At 37.9% G+C, this 20011-nt stretch overlaps 1 protein-coding gene across 2 annotated transcripts; it reads left to right on the forward strand.

The window, feature by feature from the left end:
- On the forward strand, nucleotides 1-18400 carry LOC129774273 (transforming acidic coiled-coil-containing protein 2). Of its 2 annotated transcripts, XM_055777992.1 has the most exons (4): nucleotides 1-194; nucleotides 845-976; nucleotides 16268-16336; nucleotides 16843-18400. In XM_055777992.1, exons 2-4 carry the CDS (start codon nucleotides 860-862, stop codon nucleotides 18283-18285), a joined length of 1629 nt encoding a protein of 542 aa, XP_055633967.1. In that variant the 5' UTR covers nucleotides 1-194; nucleotides 845-859; the 3' UTR covers nucleotides 18286-18400. The 2 variants fall into 2 exon arrangements, with proteins under 2 accessions (XP_055633967.1, XP_055633969.1); XM_055777994.1 differs by lacking the exon at nucleotides 16268-16336 and having other exon boundaries at nucleotides 2-194.
- The last annotated feature ends 1611 nt before the right edge of the window (nucleotides 18401-20011 follow it).

Here is a 20011-nt window from a genome sequence, read left to right on the forward strand (position 1 = left end):
CGGCAGCAGCAACACTGTTTGCCGCTTCTCTCGCATTACACTGTGGACAAGCAGCAGAGCCAGTCATTTTCGATCCGCAGAGCTTCTCTTGGAGTGTTTTTTCTTTTCGCGCGTCGATCGCCAAGAAGAAGAAGGCCGATTTCGCACGAGTTTGGTGCAAAAAATAATTTTTGTTTCGTTTCGGAGCCTATTTGGTAAGCGGAATTATTTTTTTCAATATTACTGAGATTCTATTACGTCGTAGAAAATTTTTACCAGCTCCGTTCAGGCGGCGGTTTAGTTAGAAATAAAAGATAAAGTTGGTCCTTCGATTTTATATAATGGCGTCGCGTTATTGCCAAAAGCTAATAGTGCTATGGGCTCAGTCTGATTTTTTTTTCCTGCTGAGTGATATTTTTTTGCGTCTTAATATCAAGTAGATAAAAATTTATTTAAATTGTGCGGAAAATTATTCTGGCATCTAATTTATGCGTTTCGTTGGAATGTCATATCACATTATTGGTTTGGGTCACTGTATAAGCTTGTACAGCGGCATTCGTAACCGCCAAAATATGGTTCATTGCTTACTTGTAGCTATGTTTGTGGATATAGCAAAATAACATTAAAGAACGCACAAACACATACGTGTCGTGTTCCGGCAGTTTGAAAAAAGGATGTGTTTGCATTGAGAAGGGCGCGCGTGCAATGGCCTCGTTAACGGTTTTCTAGCATATGATGTGTACAACAGAGTCGAATGAACTGCAAAGTTTAAAGCCTTTAAAAACGAATGATTGAATAAATGTGTACAAGCTTAACATATCTAGATCTGAGCAAGTAATACAACTCTCAATTGAACACATTTCAGCCACATACCGCCAACATGTCGTCTGACGATGAAGTTCAGGTACAAAGCTCGGAAGAAGAGACTACTGCCGCCGAGGCCCCAAAGCGCGGACGCGGGCGTCCGAAGAAAAACGAAAATTCATCGCCGTCTGAGGTGAGTAGGGATGGTTTTTCTTTTCACGAATATTCTGTTTAAATTAATTTTTGTTTTTGCCTGTGATTGCTTTTTTAATTCTTTTCCCATGTTTTCCTTTTTTCAATTTTTCATTAACTCTTCTATCTAGAGTTAATGCATTAGTTTCTATTAAGCAGATGTAAATGAAGAAGCGACACTTGCTCCAACAAATTGAGTTTAAATTATTCCCGAATTAAAAAAAAAGTAAAATTGGTTTTGTTCGAATACACAATCTGTTCTCAGAGGGCCTTATTCCCGTTTTCACTTCACGGTGGAGCGTATTCGTGATGACAATGGTATGGTGTCGATATCTGGTTACGAAATTTGTTTTCCACTAAAACTTATTATACATAATATAAAATTATCTTCAGATACAATTTTTGTAAAAAAATATTTTACCACATTGAACACTAATTTGGTATTGAGAAGTTAATTTTTATTTGAATGTCTCCATTCTGTTTTACGTTTCTTTGTTTTTAAGAGGCTTTAAACTTTGCAGTTCATTCGCCTCCAATGAGTTTTAAAAAAGTTATCTTGGACGCTTCACGAACCAATAAAACGTAGTTGAATGGCGTCCTGTTCGTTTCGTTTTCACCGTGAAGTGGGTACGGAAAGAAGGTCAAGAATAATTGGAAATAACAATATGTAGAAAAAGATGAAGGCATTAACCCTTCACGTATAACATCGTCTAACATTCCACTCGATGTGAAATGATTGTACCAAAACGTACAACATCGAGTCTCTCTCGTGGTGCGCTTAAATATCTCAAGGCGCTAAGACGCTCAGCAGAGTAGTGAAATTATTCGATGTGTGTCCCATCGAAGCGTTTGCATTCCGTCCGCACTTTTGAAAATTAAATCGTCAGCGAATCTTCTGGAAATTTAACGGCTTCAGCGTTTTAACCCTTTTACAGGTAGTGGATAGTGGGTAGTGCTCCCGTGGCCTAGCGGTTAGCGTCAAGCCTAACATGCCGGAGGTCCGGGTTCGATTCCCGTTCTAGTCGAAGAAATTTCCTCCGTCTTGCACTGTTATCCCGCATAACCTAAAACTTGGCACTCATAATGCATTCAAAGCGTGTTATTTGGCATAGAAATCTCAACTTAGTACTAATAAAAACGACGCAAGTAGCACTACGTTGAGTCGGCGAAGTTACCATAGGAATGTTAGGGCGATTTAGGAAGAAGACTGACAGTGGCAACTATATTGCCACCAACATTTTTATGTTTTTCTTTTTAACAATAAATTATCACTTCTAGCCTTATGTGGTAACTAATTCTGGTATCTATCAACATGCCTGATTTTTTTGAGCTCGAAAAAACCAAAACCATTAAACCATTTCGTGTTAACCATTAAGGGCCGAACGTTTTGGGGCAAACTTGTAGGCTTCATTTGTTCGGATTCCACGAATGAGATCGTTTCCTTCGGTGTGAATGAGTCGAAGGCGAGCCATCGTTGAGCCTTGTTAGATTCCTGACAGACCAAGGATTTAACCATCAAGTGCAGAAAACAAGGGTTATTTCGTGATCCTTCCGTAACAGACGGAACGCGAAACACGAGAAAACTCGTGGGCGGTCTATAAAGTGTATAAACTCCTATTTGGAGCAGCGAGAACAAATTTCCTGAAAAGTCACTGAGAAACAGTCAATTTGTTGATGTTTTCAATATATACGAACCATTTAGGATCTGCTGAGTCTGATAATGAGTTTTATTAGTTGTTTTTGTTAATACTAACATCAATAATTCAAATATAAAAAAAAAACATTTTTACCATCAAGTGTTTAGCGCTAGACGGGGGCAGGTGGCATCTATATTCCCACCAACATTTTACGCTAGCCGGGCAGTGTCAACTATATTGCCATCGATTTTTTCAATGTTTTTAATTGTTTTGTGTATTTTAGCATGTAAACATGTCGTTGTATTGTAGTTTGCGTTGATTACATGCCTAGTTCTCGCGGCCCATTAAATGATTAAAGCGTCCACTCGATTTTAATTATTGTAATTTCAGATACAAATTATCCTATTAACGATCAAGCTGTAAAAATTATTTTTCTAACGAAGGCCATCAGTGTAATTTTAATTATTGGCGTCACAAAAACCCCAGTCTTCAAGTTTAATTTCTCCCGTTCTTTCGTTTTCCTGAAAATGACACAAAATCGCCAGGCAAAAATATCGACCAAAACTTACATTTTTGTTCCGGTTGAATCTCCCAAGACGGGTCTATGGTACTAGGTGAGGCCGTTTCGTCACTAAGTTGGTTAGGGGAGCGGTATATGAAAACAGCACGGAAGAAAGTAGAAGGGGAATTATTTGCTTGTAGCGTGAAAGAGACAGACTGATCACCAGCGAGCTTCGGCAATATTGTGTTTTGTTTACAAACAAAACACAGTAGACTTCCAAGATGGCTGAAGAGTGGTTTTAGCAAGTTGGCCCACCTTAGTATATACTTCTAGACGCCTTGGAATCTCCTACATGATCCAATGGGTTCTATTCTGTCGGTGACATTGTTTCAGTCGCAATGCATCCGATCTGGGCGAATTGCCCACCAAACGTTCAAATCATAGTTTATGCTGATGATGCAATTCTGTTTGCCAAGGGATGCAATTTTGCATAGGTGTGGAAACTATTACGAAATGCAGTTATTTAAGTTACCAAATGGGTAACTAGCGTTGGATTTTCTATTTCTGTAGCAACATTAAAGCTATTGTACATTGTGATATGAAACATCGGAAGCGTGGTCGGGCCTTCAAAGTCAGTGATATTCTCATTCCACATGCGAGAATGTTACAAATTAGAATATGAAAAACACAATTGTAATATGCTGTATTTACCAACGTGGAAAATAGGTCAGAACCTCATCTATCGGATTCTATAGCAAACTTAAATTGGAAAGTTTTTGCAGTTGAGTTATTAACTAAATAAAAAGTTGATGAAGAGAAAACGATCAAGTCACTTACACCCCTTGCATTCTGAGCCCCTCAATTGTGATCGTATATTCGACATTAGAGTGCCAATGAAAATGACAATCTCGAATTTTCAAAGGGAACTAGATTAAAAATATTGATTCCCACGAAAAACTGCCCTATGCAAAATATAAGGTCACGGACTTAATTTACTGGTGTCGCACAGCCGTCAAAGTTTGCGTTCTTTGAAAACCGTATCACCCAAGGGGGGAGTAAAGGAAATCTCTGTTAGGGAGCATATTTCGGTGGGGAAAAAGCTCCCCTTACTTTTCATGTATTTGCAATGTCGATTTCTCTCGGGCAGCTTGGTTTTGACGTTTCTGTTAAGGAACACATTTCAGTAGGAACAAAAGTTCCCTCTACTTTCATGTATCAATTTCAACCAATTAGAACGAGGTAGGAATCATATTTCGGACACTTTATTCTAATATCTTGAAATGCTTCATACACTGATGATAGAACTATAAAATTAATATCACAATTGCTTCTTTAGAGTAATTCCTTGGTGTCCCTATCACTTCATTTGAGAATTACATTTGAATTATTATATAGTAGGAAAAATTCAACAGCACTACTCATTATCGTTTGTGTTTGACGTTAGTTTAGCGTGATCACGTAGAATTACCCGTTCATAAATATTCAAATTTTTCCCGTGTTTCATCAGTTCTCATCATCGTTAACATTTTACTGTGATTGCTTGGTAAGTGTTTCGCAGTTGACTATAAAATATAATCAAGTGTAATATAATTTTCGTCCAAAAAATTACAAAATAAAGTGTTCGAAATTTGAATTCAATCTGTCCGAAATTTGATTTAGTGTCCAAAGTTTGATTTTAGTTCGCTTCATTTGAAAAGAATTTTATTCGGCGATTTTCTTATGTTTTCAATCAAAAAGGGAACCAAAGTAGAAAGCTTAAAAGCATATTGAACTAATTCATTAAAAATATCTACCAAATAATACCTGTGAATGAAGTTTAGATCTGTTTTCTGCATCATATACCTTAAGCGTCCGAAATATGATTCGGAACGGTATTTCCGTTTGGAGATTTTTCGGTTGTTTGATAGTTTTATATAATATATTATTTAATTCATTGAGATGAATTTTTATGGAGTACTTAGATCGATTGATGCAAATATCTCGTCAATATTTTTTTACCAATTATTATTAGAAAATTAAAATGCACGTTAAATTAATTCTCATTTTTTCGCTTTATTATGTGGCCTACTTACGTGCGCCGATCAGAAAACCAACTCTTTACTTCATTCAATAAACTCCCACTTATACGTTAGAACAAAAAAAAAACAACGCATAAGACTGGTAACTGGTCGACACAATACCTATGTAGAGCGATGAACTGCATATCAAACATAAAAAATTTCATATATCGCACAAGAATAGAAAAGCGCATAACAAAATCGCTCAAAAAAGATTTGCCTGTACAGTACACCCCACCCTTGGGTGATTTCTAGTAAATGAGATCCGATTGAGCTGGTATGTTGCATAGGGTGGGAATCGCCATTTTTATAAAAAAGTTCCGTTCGAAAATTCGAAGGTCACTTTTTTCCCATACATCCATTGGCACTCTAATAATGGGTACTTTCGTATTAGCGTCACCGGAGCCGAAATATAATAGATAGCATTTTTGTTGTTCGCACTGGCATTCAAATATTATTTGTATTGTTGTTGTCTTGTTGTACGCAATGTTTTGTCATTTTTTAATGCTACGAAAATGCGTATTTGGGATTTGGGGTATTTAAGGTTAAACGCCACCGGAGCGCAATTTTCTTTATGAATTGGTTTTTCTTAATTAAATTCATTCTGAGGTCAACGTTATGGAGACGTAGTCCCCATCAATCGAGGATAAGGAACAGTGGCGGCCCTCCGTTGGAAGCGGCGGCCTTTCGCAAACAAACCTGTGTTCCATCGATTGCCCGGTTAGTTTGAAACATAGGAAACAATCCTCTAGTTAGGTCCGACCGAGCGTTAGCGAGCGAGTAATTGCTATCTATTGTATTTCGGCTCCGGTGACGCTAATACGGAAGTACCTAATAATGATTATCTATCACCTTCTGAGAGATTTTGATTTTTTTTTGTTTCATGTGAGAAAGGTTTTTCTTACTTTTACAGGATGAATCAAAAATCGAATTCTTCTTTTATGTTCGAGAAACGAAAAATATATGTCTAAAGGGGGCTTTACAAGCAACGATACGTTGTAGCAATTTATCGTAACGATCAGATTGTTACAATTTATCGTTGTGTGTAAACGGGAGATTGTAGCGATTTATTGAGATTGGAGTTGGAGTGGATGGTTGATGCCGGCCGGCATCAATTTCTGGGAATCGTAACGACATGTGGAACGTGTAAACAGTTGCACCAATTCATCGCTACGATTTCACTCAGTGTCCATTCTGTTTTTGCGCTGAGGTGTTTGTATTGTAGGGTTGTTTCGTGAGTGTTGTAGGTAATCATGGCAGAAAATGCAAGTAAACAAACACCTCGTGAGTTCTTAATTGAATTTATAGAACTTTATAGAAGTTTTATCTGTTTGTGGCTCGTTAAGAGCAAAGAATACACCGACAGGAACAAAAAAGACTTAGCTTATATTGAGCTAGTTAAAAAGTTCAAGGAGTTTGATCCGTCGGCAGATAGGAACACTGTCGTAAAAAAAATTAACGCGTTACGTACGGTTTACAAGAAAGAACTTTCGAAAGTTAAGAGTTCGGAGAAATCTGGGGCTGGTGCGGATGATATATACAAACCTAGTTTGTGGTATTTCGACCTTCTTCATTTCTTGAACGACCAGGACTTTGCAAGACCTAGTAGAAACACAATGAGTGATGTGGATGCAGTAACACAACAAGACGTAAGTAAAAATGCAATTTATTAATAGCATAAATAGTGTAATGATTTGGTTGAATTGTTACAATAATAAAACAAATTATTCAATCTAGTGTTTGTATAGTATGCTTTAACTTTAGAACTGTTAATTTCAAGCGTTAAGTGCAAATTTTTCTTGCGAAGGAACTGACCCCTCACCGTTAAAATACATACAGAACTTTTCTCGAACAGTTTTCGCGTGTTGTAAAACTTGACCTCCTGAACGACGTTGAAGGTTGTGTAGCAAATCGGGATGAGCCCTTGCACCTAGTTGAATAGTACCATCGATAATATTTTCATGATCAAAACTATCAGGAGGGGTGTAGGTGGCTGATTTTTTTCGCAATAAGTTGTGCAAAGCACAGCACGCAAGAACTACTGATTCAATGGTTTCCACATCTAAGTTTATTGCGGTGTGAAAAATGCGGAATCGTGAAGCTAAAATTCCAAAACTGTTCTCAACCACTCGTCGTGCCCTCGATATGCGATAGTTGCAAATTTTTCTCTCGTTGTTAAGGGAATCCCAGCTGTATGGCTTAATAAGATCAGGGCGCAATGCAAAGGCGTCGTCCCCCACAAATACATATTCCAGATCAAGATCGAAGGTAACTGGTTCAGGTTCAGGAATGTTCAGTTGCTTATTTACAAGTTTTTCATAGAAAAGAGTGTTGTTTATGACGCTTCCATCAGATATTCTACCGTTCGTTCCTACATCACAATATATAAATTCGGGGGATGATGGATCAAGTGCATCAACAAGTGTGGCAGCTTCACCAATGTTATCACGGCCAAAACGAAAAAAGAACATGACTCCAGCAGATGAAGTGATACACCTCGCGGGAGAGCAGTTAAAAGGTCTTCGTCCTGATGATGAATTCGAAGCCTTCGGAAAGTATATAGCGCATAAGTTACGTTCCCTTAAAGGAAACCAGTCTGTATTCGCACGAAAACTCATAAACGATGTGATTTTTGAGGGAGAGCTTGAAGCACTCACCAAAGATTTTAAAGTAATGGATAGTCAACCACACCGTTCACTCGGAAATGACTATGTACAATTCCACCCTCCATCATACCTTCAACGACCTCACCCTCCACCTTCCATTTCTCAAATTCCAAATCATCAACTCTCACAACTCTTAACAAACCAATACAGTCCTGAACAAGCCGACTCCCAACAACCCATTACTCAGCAACCAGAACCTCAACAACACACTGATTCAAACTACACGTCACACTCAGCTAGTGAGATATATTCCAAGCAATTAATGGGTAACAATGTTTCGACCTTCTTAAAGAACTTCTCTGAGTAGCAGGACCTTTTCTTCTATGCTTATTTACTTTATTGCATTGTATTAGTGTAAGATTGAATTATATTACACTTGATTGTATTGTATTAGAATTTATTGTATTGTTTTAAGCTTGAATTTGAATATGATTACAAATAATAAACTGTTCTTAACATACCTGTATGTATTGTTTTAATACTTCGTAGATAGCCTCACATGTTTCCGGGATTATTTTGCTGAGAGCTGGTCTAGAAATGGCAGTTGAATATTCCATGTCCTTCAAACTTCTTCCAGTGGCAAGGAATCGTAAGGTAGCAGAGAGTCTTTTGTGGGGAGATACCGCTTTCCTCATAACAGTATCACATTTCGCTATAAACGGAGAAACTAAACTTAGCAGCTCAACATAAGTCTCTTCGTCCATTCTCAAATAATTTCGCCAGTCATTTGGTTCATTTTGTATTTCTTTCAACAATTTTACATGAGAGAAATCCTTCCTCTTAAGCAACCACTCCCGGCTCCACTGTGTTCTTGGTTTTCGCGACTTCTTCACCTTTCTCACCAAACAACCGATGTACAGCGACAGCAACACTACTTCCTCCATGGTTAAAGCTTTTATAAAGGCTGGGGGGTCGATGTAGGGTGACATTTGACAAGAAATCGTTACAATTTAGCGTAGCGTGTAAACAGTGCTCTACTCTTTCGATTTGTTGGAGCGATAAATCGTTCAATGAATTGTTACGAGTTATCGTTGCGTGTAAAGCCCCCTTATCGTCTTGACTCAAATTCTGAATACAGGGCGGACTCGATTATATACAGTTTTCGATTTCTTTCCAATGTACATAATCGAGTCAAAAAATATTTTTATTTGTTTTTCTTTGCATGCATTTTTGGTTTTTTGAATATGAAAGAGGAGTTTGATTTTTGATTCATCCCCTTAAAGTCGGAGAACACCTTTAACATGAAAAAAATAAATTTATCCAGATTCTCTCAGGAGGTGATAGACGTGAAAAATCCTTTTACGTATATGTTCGAATTTCAACAATGACAGAGTTATAGATTTTTTTCTATTTCGGAATCTGTTGCCTCAAATAGGTTCTACATTAAAAAGTACGTTACGGAAGACTATTATGTTGCTTTAATTTAAAAGATGAGAAAATTACGTACAGGATATAGTAGTGGAACATTTAATTAGTAGATTTTAATAACATTTTGAAAGTGAAAAACTTCAAAGTTAATAATATTTGATGCGTTACCATTAATTTTGTCCTAAAAAATTATATTAAACTAGATTGTTTCTATCAATTAAATTAAAACTCTCTAGGCGCTCTACAATTTGTTCTTTGACACCCAACTCCTAATAAACAATTCCTGGTAAAAATTAAAGCAAAATTTAAAAAAATCACTATTTTCACCCCACTGTACATGTAATAGCCACTTAAATTTCACCTTAACGTTGAAAGGTTTCATGTCTTCTTGAAACAAGTCATATTTGAAATATAAAAAAAATATTTTTTCCAAACTGTATATAATCGAGTCCGACCTGTACTTATTTTTAAAAACATAAGTTAACTGAACATCAATGTTGTTTCGATATCTATAAATGTTGGTATACGCAAGGGTATACCCCAAAGAATATCGAGGTTTTCATTATACAGCCATTCCATGCCAAACCGATATAGTGATTCTCAGATTCTCATGAAAAGCTGAGTTGGTTGACTGTGAGAATATCGAACAAATAGCTATGCGCATCAAGTTATGTAACTCGGCGATCTATGTGTGTGAAGTTTACCTCCGACCGAACTCATCGCCGACGTTGTATTCTACGCACTCTGCAGCAGTACAGCAGATCCGTGATCCGTTTGTAATAGTTGGAGATTATAATCTGCCGCATCTGTCATGGTCTTACGACGAGGACGTTAATAGTTTGCTTCCGTCCAACGCATCTACTGAACAGGAAATCGCTCTGGTCGAATCGATGGTTGCTTTAGGGTTACATCAAGTCAACAGTCTGCTCAACTCGAATAGTCGTACGCTTGATTTGGCTTTCGTGAATATACCAAATGATGTCGAGCTAATTGATCCTTCGACTGCTCTTCTCAAAATCGATCGCCATCATACCCGTTCGTTCTTCGAATTAACGTGAACGATTCGTATCTGCAGTTCGACAGTGAGTCAAATAGTGTCGATGGTTTTAATTTTCGACGATGCAATTTTTATGAATTGAATAACGCGATCATGGACATCGATTGAGCTGAGATATTCCACGGAAAAGACACGAATGGAACGGTACGTATATTTTATGAGAAGTTGTACGACATTCTGGAGCAGAGAACGTTCCTCACGGTAGCGTTCTTGGACCGCTGATATTCATTTTGTTTATTAATGATCTCTGGCTGAAATCGAGTTGGCTGATGCACGCCAACGATCTGAAAATCTACAAAGTGATATCATCTCATCTAGACTGCTGCGCACTTCAAGCTGATGTGGACGAGTTATCTCTATAATGTACTGATAACGGGATGGAAGTTAACACCAAAAAGTGAAAATTTAATTCGTTTTCCCGCCGACCATCCCGATCAGATTTTCAATATTCCGTCCATTCAGAGGTTTTGGAACATGGTAGAAACTATCCGTGAAAATTTTGATGTCAAATGTCTCAAAATTGCATTACTCGTCGGGTTATTTTTTTAAACCCTGATTTCCGGTGATTTTTCGGTTTTCAACAAAACTCAAACTTTAACGTTTGTGACACCAGTAAATGAAATCCGAATGAGCAAATATTTTGCATAGGATATATTATCGTGCAAATCAACATTTCGTAGCAAGCCCCGAATGAAAAATCGAGATAACTATTTTTATTGGCACCCAAAACCATACTTTTCGTTTCGTACTCCGAAAAAAAGCTGAGGTCCAGAATGCCGATTTTTGACCAAAAAAATTTTTCGAGATGACACTAGATCTCGATCTTTCATGCAATTTTAAGACATTTGGCATCAAAAAAAGTTTCGGAAGCCCTGATTTCTTTTTTCGATTCCGTTTTCGTTTTCGATTTAAAAAAAAAACTAACTTTGACCGCTTTGCGCCACTCTCCCTTAAGTCCGATTGAGCTGAAATTCGCCATAGGGTGTTTTTTCGAGGTGGTGAACATTTTGTATAGGGTAACTTTTTGAAATTTTAGGGTCGATTTTTTCCCATACATTCATTGGCACCCTACGGCTCCCGGTATCCTTATCATGCAGTACCGGGTATCTGGCGTAGTGGTAACATCCATATCTCTCACGCTAAAGGTCACGTATTCAATTCTCACCCCCGACATTCTTCCAAAAATGGAAGTAAAAGTGACGAACCAGCCAAAATGTGTTGAAAGTCACTATAATAGAGAAAAAAAGTCCTTTTTTAACTGTGTTAACTGTTAACATTGAACGATCTACAATGATGTAAGTGCTGTTCTTAAATTTAATTTGTCTAAATACGTGTTCAAAAGTAAATTAAGGATCTTAGACTAAGATTCAGTCTGTGGAGTTTTCAAAACTCGAGACCAAGTAAATAAATACAATAAAAATAAAAATTGTAGTTTTGTTCCTTGTTGCAAAATATTAGACCCGTTTTTGTTCAATTTTTCGCATTATTGTGTTTCGAAAAATCAACTTTTTCCTCTTTTTCCAAAAATGATTTTTTTCAAAAATTCATAGCTTTTGAACTACTAGACCGATTAAGTTGATCGACATATCAAATTTAAGACTATGAGATAGTCTTCTTGAACCCTTTCGCCTATAGACGACATCCGCGCGATAACTTTTGTTATCTAGCTCGTTTTGCTAATAACTAATGGTATTTATATTTTATAGCGCGGAGGCGATCTGGCGTAGTGGTAACATCCATACCTCTCACGCAGAGATCACGAGTTCAATTCTCACTCCCGACATTCTTCCAAAAATGGAAGTAAAAGTGACGAACCAGCCGAAATGTGCTGAAAATCACTATAATAGAGAAAAAAAAATTATAGTTTACTTGGTTAAAAATAGAGGGCGCTATATTTTTAAATATTTTCTCTTGAAAGCTGAGGTTTGTCCAGAAATCAAAATGAGGTGCTTCCTTTCGTGTTTGAGTTGATGTTTTTCAAAGTTAAGAATATCAATTTTGTATAATCGATTAACCCTTTGTGGTCCTATTAATTTTTTATATGGGTGTTGTACTGGTCTGAATAAATTTCTTTCGAAAGAGCATATATCATAATCATGTAAGTTTATGAAACCTAAATAAGATCTGTTTATTTCTTGTGAATTTTAAATATGTATTTTCCGAACAATGTGTTTTTATATATTAAATATATTTTATAATTCTCCTTCGTGTATATCACACGAGAATAAACTCAAGTCTTACGAACCAGCCTATGGCTGAAAGTCCCTCGAATAAAAGCTATGAGCATACAAGACATTCCATCAACTTCGTACACTTTTCGGGGTCCTCCCTGAAAATATCTATCGTAGTTTAAAATAAAATTTGGATTACTAACGTAGACAGTGCTGCCTCGTTTCATCCTTTTTACTATAACTTTTGAAGCCGATGTATCGTAGCTATTCAGCATCGTGACTAACCTCTTATACTTCCTCGCTAATTATACTGAGTACCGTTATCCATTATTCTTAGAGGCACCATATTAACTCGTGAACAGGTTCGCCAGGCATTAAAATTCGTTACGAAAAAGTCTATATTGATACATGGCTGAATGAAGTATAAGATTAGTATGATTACTTGCTGTGGTGGCTGAGAGCAGACAAGCGACCGCAGAGTTAACTTTGAAAAATGACAATCAAAACAAAAAAAAACCTCTCTGATTTTCGGATAGGTTACATAAAACAACCACAGATTTCAAGAGAAACAAGAAGTGGGTTATATCTGTGATATAACCGCAATGTAGACGTAGGACTACCGTTGGCTCGGCAATCATTTGTTTGAAATTGGATCTGAATCAATTCTTAATGCATGAATGAATGAATATTTTGAAAAATTGCTGAAAGTTTTTCTTGTTAGTGTGTGGATGGATGAATATAAGTATGGAATTGTTATTAACATAAAATTAAACTCTTTCGAACTTGTTGGTGGTCCTGAAACGAACCGATGGAATTTGAGTGACCTTGTAAAAGCAACTGAAGATGTTTGATACATGATTCATTTTTGTTTTCGTGAGAATGACACGAGATTTTTCATGATCACTCCATACGCAGAATAGAAAGTGAGGGCGCCATTCCACGGTGAAAACGAAATAAAGTCTATTATTTCTAGTCCTTCTAGTCCTTGCATAAAATTCATTTCGTTTTTATCGTGATGTGGCAATTTTTCATGACTGTTCCATGCGAAAGCAGAACAGAAACTGATGCTATTGGATTGCATCACGAGAACATCAAGCCGAATGAGTAAATGGGTGCGAGTATTCCTTCGCTCGGACGCATTCACACGCAGACAATTTTTCACGACTGTTCCATGCGAAAGCAGAACAGCAACTGATGCGAGTGGAAGTACTCACGCCTTGTGTGTGTACGCTATGGTTTCCCAAACACTAATGCAAGTGAGCAAAACAAATCACAGCTCGCATGTACTCGCTATGACGGTTTCTCCAGGTGCCTAGATTTTGCATCCGTGTTCGGGAACACATTGCGATCACCAATCATCAATGAGCTAGATTGTTATGATTTCAATAGCTTGCTTTCAAAACAATTTTTAAGTTATTGAAACGATTTTTGGACCAATAAGTGACAATCATATAATTCGTTGACATTTTATCTTTCGGATGAAGTTATTATTATACCACTCCATTCAGCCGGTAAAGAGGTATTAACGTTCAAAATCATGCAGTCCAGCGTCACTCTCTCGTTTTCGAAACTTTGAACTTACACCCCGGTACAGAAATGAAAGACGTAGTCCTACGTCAAAATATAAATAAATATAGTTTATAGTCCGAAGCCATGTAAAGCACAAAAAAAAAATCAATAATTGCGTAAGCAAAATTCCATTTTGCAAATATTTCTTTTCTAAAAAAGACCAGTTAATTGTCCGTAATCTCAACCGGTTTAATAGTTCAAAAGTTATGAATTTTTGAAAAAAGCCATTTTTGGAAAAAGAAGAAAAAGTTGATTATTCAGACCACCCTAAAATGGAAATGGGCACCCTAAGAAAAAAAAACAAAATACGGGTCTGATATTTTGCGATAGAAAACAAAACTACCGTTTTTCGCGAAGCTCTAATAACCACTAAATAGGTTTGGCATGCAATAACTGTATTGATTTTTTTTAACATTGCACAATGGTCCAGGAGATGCATTCAAGTGGAAATCAGCACTTAGAGCTCGATAGTTATTCTCTAGACAAAAACTGTTACAACTCTAGACAAAGTTTTTACATATAATAGAGCGCTCATTTTTATGTTATCCAAAATAGGGTGACCAAAATTTTCGATGAAATAAAAAATATTACTTTCTTATCTTTATAGATAGAGGTAAACATAGTCTATCAATGTTGTAGTTCCAGTTATTTTAGACATCTTTGTAGAACAAAGTTTTTTTTTCTATCTCTTGAAATAAGCGATATAACGCCTTTTTTGTAATTTGCGTTAGGGCCACCATTTAAAAAAAAGTTTTTTTTGCTCGAACTTATATATTTCAAAATCTACATACAAGCTGTCTTCGAAAGACTTTCTGAGCTTACTTATGCAAACATTTTGCGATGTAGAACTTGTCAATATCTCAACTTCACTCAGAGTTATTGATATTTCTTGCCCTCAAAAAATACGCTCTCTGCAATTGTTTATCATTCTTTCTGGGGCAAACATGAACAAAGTTTATTGGCGGCATTTTAAAGAGCAGAGTTCATTCTACATGATGTGTGATTTTCAAAACTATGTTATTTTCGGTGTTTGAGAAATAAAATTGAAATCGTGAGTTTTTGGGTAAAAAACCATCAATAACTTTGAGTAGGCAACTTCTGCATCGTAAAATGTTGGTCTTGATAAGTTATAAAAGTCGTACGAAGACAGTTTTAATGTGGAATTTGAAATATAAAAGTTAGAGCAAAAAACCCGCTTTTCCATGGTCACCCTAATGCAACTTAGGAAAAAAAGCGCTGAATCGATTATATTAAAAGATAGAAATAAGCTTTGTTCTACAAAGTTGATTAAAATAATTGGAGCTACAATATTGTCAAACTATGTTCATCTCTATCTATAAAGGTAAGAAAGTTAGATTTATTTTGGTCAATTTTGGTCACCCCATTTTTGATAACATAAAAATGAGCGCTCTATCATATGTAACAATGTTGTCAAAGACAGTTTTTGTCTAAAGAATTGCCCCCAATAAATGGCAAGCAATTGAAGAGAGCGTATTTTTTGGAAAGAAATATCAATAACTTTGGGTGAAGTTGAGATATTGACAAGTTCTGCATCGCAAAATGTTTGTATAAGTAAGCTCTAAAAGTCTTCCGAAGATAGTTTGTATGTAGAATTTTAAAAATAAAAGTTAGAGCAAAAAAAACAGTTTTTTTAATGGTGACTCTAACGCAACTTAGAAAAAAGACGCTATATCGGTTATTTCAAGAGATACCGGAAAACTTTGTTCTACAAAGATGTCTCAAATAACTTGGACTACAATATTGTCGAACTGTTTACCTCTATCTATAAAGATAAAAAAGTTAGATTTTTTTTCATCGAAAATTTTGGTCGCCCTATTTTTTGCAACATAAAAATGAGCGCTTTGTCATATGTAACAACTTTGTCGAAGACAGTTTTTGTCTAGAAAATAACTGTCGAGCTCTAAATGCTAATTTCCACTTAAACGCATCTCCTGGACCATTGTGCATTGATGTTAAGTAAATTTAGTTTTTAAAATTAAGTTTTCGAAATACGAGTCAAAATCGTATATGTTTTTGAAAGATTGACGCAAAATCAGGAATTTTTTTAAAGGTGCATACAAACTCCTTTGGTAAAATTTTCTACCAGTATTAAACGCCTCCGATGTCCAGCGGATATCCCAGAAATGATCACAGGTTCTAATACATCTGGTTCATAATTTGCAATTAAACAAAACACCCTTTCAATCGTGTATCATTTTTTGCGGACAACCCCTGCTTAAAATATGTTTTTCCTTCTATACCCAGATGCACCACAAGTCATACATGCCAATGTATTTGTGGAACGCATATCAGTCACTGATGTTGCGTGTGAAGGTAAATATTATCCCAGTTGCGCGATACCCTAACACTCACGTAAACACTGGAGTGTGATGCTGCGAAGCTTCGATTGCTGCTCAAAAAGCTTTCATGCTGCTAACTACCATCGTACCACTACTACTAACACACGCAGCATTGAGAATGACTCACTCACCTTCCGCGTCTAGCGAGCTTGATGCTGATAGCTCTCAATACATTTGTGTGCTGTGTTCTGCTCACATCGAACTCCCACTGGGGCGCTTTTCTCCAGCCAACCAGCCACACTGACAGTGTTGGCAGCGAGTTGTCAGTTTTGCTAGTGCACTAAATAACACACTCGACAACAGAAAGCCAGCCACAAACACACTAATCAGTAGAATCGCCATTTTTCACGATTCACTGTTGCAGTGAACCTCTCCTGCCCAACAGAGAGACAGCTGTTTTAACTTTCCTGTTTTGTGTATGTCTGACATGACTGCGAATTATTCTAGACCAGTGTTCTGATATTGTTTCCTTTGGAACAGGCAGTGAGCCCACAATCTGGCCGGGAAGGAGGCTCTCCCGAGCGCATACCAGTAGAGGAAAATTTCCTCGCAGCTCAGCCCTCCGAGCCCTGCAGTTCGCTGCAATTCGACTTTAAAACTCCGCTGCCGCCTTCAACTGTTCTGGAATCAACGACAGAACCAGTAGTATCAGCACCAGCAGCAGTATTCACAGCGCCAGAAGAAGCAATAGTATCAGAAACCCCAGAACTCCAGCCGGAACAAGAGCCAGCGCCAGAACCGCTTCTGGGGGGATGTATTTCTGATCAGCAGCAACCAATCATCGAAGATAGCGAATTCCAGCCAGCGCAAAATTTCCAATTTGGGGAATCCGACTTCGATTTTCTGCTCTCCAAGGGTTGTGGGAAAGGCCATCAGGTAGAGGAGACGCCGAGAGATTCTTTGCTGCTGAAGTTCGATCCACTGTTGAGGGTACCCGTGTGTCGTCTCAGCGTAACGGAAGAGCAGGAGGAGCACGAGAACAACAGCAGCAGCGTGGGTGTTGTAGAGATTCCTCATATAGTGGAAACAGCACCAGCAGCGGAGGAGGCAGAGGGAGACAGCGGCGGTGAAGCTTTATTGACAGCACTGGAGGCGAGCGGGTTTGTTGCTGTCTCGCCGTCATCGAGCAGTATGAACATTGATGAGGAAAAAAAATCGCAACCACACTGCGCAGATGAAGAAACAACAGTCGAAGCAATGAGCGTTGACAATACAATGGTGCTCGACAGCGAAAGCAGTACAGATCGAAACATGAGTTGCTCCGACCCGGAATTCAACAGCAGCAATGAGCTGGTGGACACTAAAAGAAGTAAAAATGAATCACTGAAAATCGAGGAGTTGGAAAAGAAACTTGCCGATGCGGAAATTCGCGAGGAAACGCTACTCAAACGAATCACGGAGAAGGATAAAACCATTTCAAAGATGAGCGGAGTGGTGGAGGCGTACGAGCGGGCTATCGCGGAATTGATTGCGGAGAAGGAGCAAACTACGCAAAACTACGAGAAAATGTGCGAAGCGCTGAAGGCCGACAGCGATATAAATGCGCAACATTTGGAATCACTGGAGAAGACCTTCTCCGATCTGCACGCCAAGTACGAACGGATGAAGGTCGTTACGCAAGAGTACAAGGAGCGCGAGGAGGAGCTGGTCAGCGAACGGAACCGGTTCGAGGAAAGCCTCCGGATGCAGGAGAAACGCTACGAGAACATGAAGAGCCACGCCATGACACAGCTCGAGATTGCAAACACCAAACTGTCCGAGCTGTTGAGGAATCATGCCCAGGAGATTACCAAGCTGAAGGCACTCCTCAAGAAGGAGGAAATCTACCGCGCGTCCGTTAACGAGCAGTTGAACCAGAAGTCGCGGGAGAACGACGAACTGGTCAAGATCTGCGAGGAGTTGATCAATGGAGGTGCTAATTAGGGGAAGCAAAAAGTTACTATCGATTAAGAATATGGAAAATAAATGTTATGACAAACAAATTAAAACGTGACCCTAAGTGCGTAAATAATAATACACGAGTTAAATTTCAACATCAGTTTTGTGTTGTGTTTTTACTGCTGCCTATTTATATTGTGATTGGCCCTTAAGTTTCTATGACTGTGTCTAGACACCTATTAAATATCATCTCGCATAAGAAGGCATTTTTGTCCATAATTATACACATATACAAATTAGTTAAAGAATTCTTACGATGACACTAGTCACTAATTGAATTGATGCTTGGTCCTCGACATCAGTCTCCTCCAGACGGTAGTTGTTTTCTCGATGATTCAATACAGATTAATCGTGGCTTCTATGCTAAAATTTGACAAATCCGAACTCCAGCCTGGTTGTGTCTATGTCTCATTCTTGGTCTTTGGTACATATATTCAAAATCACACGTTCGAAAATTAAGTTCGACTTTTTTTTCTCCACATTTCCATTCTCCAGAAGAAGCGTAAAGCATCGCCAGCAAAGAAGACGTCGGACAGCGAGGAACCGAAGGCCAAGCGCGGACGCGGTCGCCCCAAAAAGAAGAGATCCGCTGCTGCTGCTGCGGCTGCAGAAGCAAAAGCAAATGCCCCTCCCAGTGGTCGTGGAAGAGGACGCCCGAAGAAGAACCCATAAACGTCGTACCCCGATATCGCAGCGAGGGCACTATCATATTCATGAGACCATGTCCCCCAAGTGGCGGTCAAATGTTAGTAGATAGCCAAAATCTATTTTTTTTCTGTTCCGGATGCTGTTCGATGCTACCACATTTTTCCAGACTCTAAGAGGACACATATTAGACGCTAATCGGAGAACACATTCAATACAAAGTAGTAAAGTAGACACACCTAACCCATGATGCGGGCGGATCGACCCGTAGAACAGTACACACGGTAGTTTAGATCAATAACAGAATTGTTTTTTTTTATTAAGGCATTTCCCCCCTCAAACGATACCAGTTTAGATACTGAGTATGGCTGAAGAATGTGGTGGTAATATTAGATCGATAATGACCGAGAGCGTGTCTTCTTTAAACTAGTTTTATGTAGTGGATAAGAATCCTGGATGCAAATAAAATCTTCCAGAGATTGTTCAATATGCAAATAATTTTATGCCATCAGATGAGATGCATTTATATATTTCATTTTGTACTGCCTTTTTGTAGTACATACTAAAATCCGGTGGATGTATCGACGAAGAAAAGATTTAAATTTCTAGTAATGAATAAATGGATTTTTTTAGAAATATGAGGAAAGGTTCTAAGTGCGTAACATTCAGCGACGCTTGTGGAAGTACTAAATTAGATTCTGGGATAACTATTTGATTCTATAATGACTTGCTTTGTGAATTATAATAGATTGTTCATTAGTGATCCGTACATACAGAAATCCGAAATGCCTCCCAATATCAATATTACTGTTCTAGACTTATTTTTATCTGAACGTCGACTTTTTTCAGAAACTACCCCGCGATTGTCTCAAATACATCACACAAGACTATTCATCCCAATTATGAAGATTTCTTCAAAAGTTGTTACGAATGAATTCGAAATTGCATGATCGATGCGATAATCGATTCGAGCGTCATCCAGAATAGACATGGGGCCCTATTAGTCCTATTCTGTATTCCGACGGATTTCTATTTCGTCCGTCACCCAGACACTTGGGTGACACTT

Source organism: Toxorhynchites rutilus, chromosome 1, assembly GCF_029784135.1.
Source record: "Toxorhynchites rutilus septentrionalis strain SRP chromosome 1, ASM2978413v1, whole genome shotgun sequence".
NCBI classification, from domain to species: domain Eukaryota; kingdom Metazoa; phylum Arthropoda; class Insecta; order Diptera; family Culicidae; genus Toxorhynchites; species Toxorhynchites rutilus.

What these genes read in the sequence shown, in the direction of transcription:
- LOC129774273 (XM_055777992.1), top strand. Translation starts at nt 860, where the DNA reads ATGTCGTCTGACGATGAAGTTCAGGTACAAAGCTCGGAAGAAGAGACT. An exon ending in AAAATTCATCGCCGTCTGAG is followed by an intron (nt 977 to 16,267) that starts GTGAGTAGGGAT and finishes TTCTATACCCAG; the next exon opens with ATGCACCACAAGTCATACAT. An exon ending in CACTGATGTTGCGTGTGAAG is followed by an intron (nt 16,337 to 16,842) that starts GTAAATATTATC and finishes CCTTTGGAACAG; the next exon opens with GCAGTGAGCCCACAATCTGG.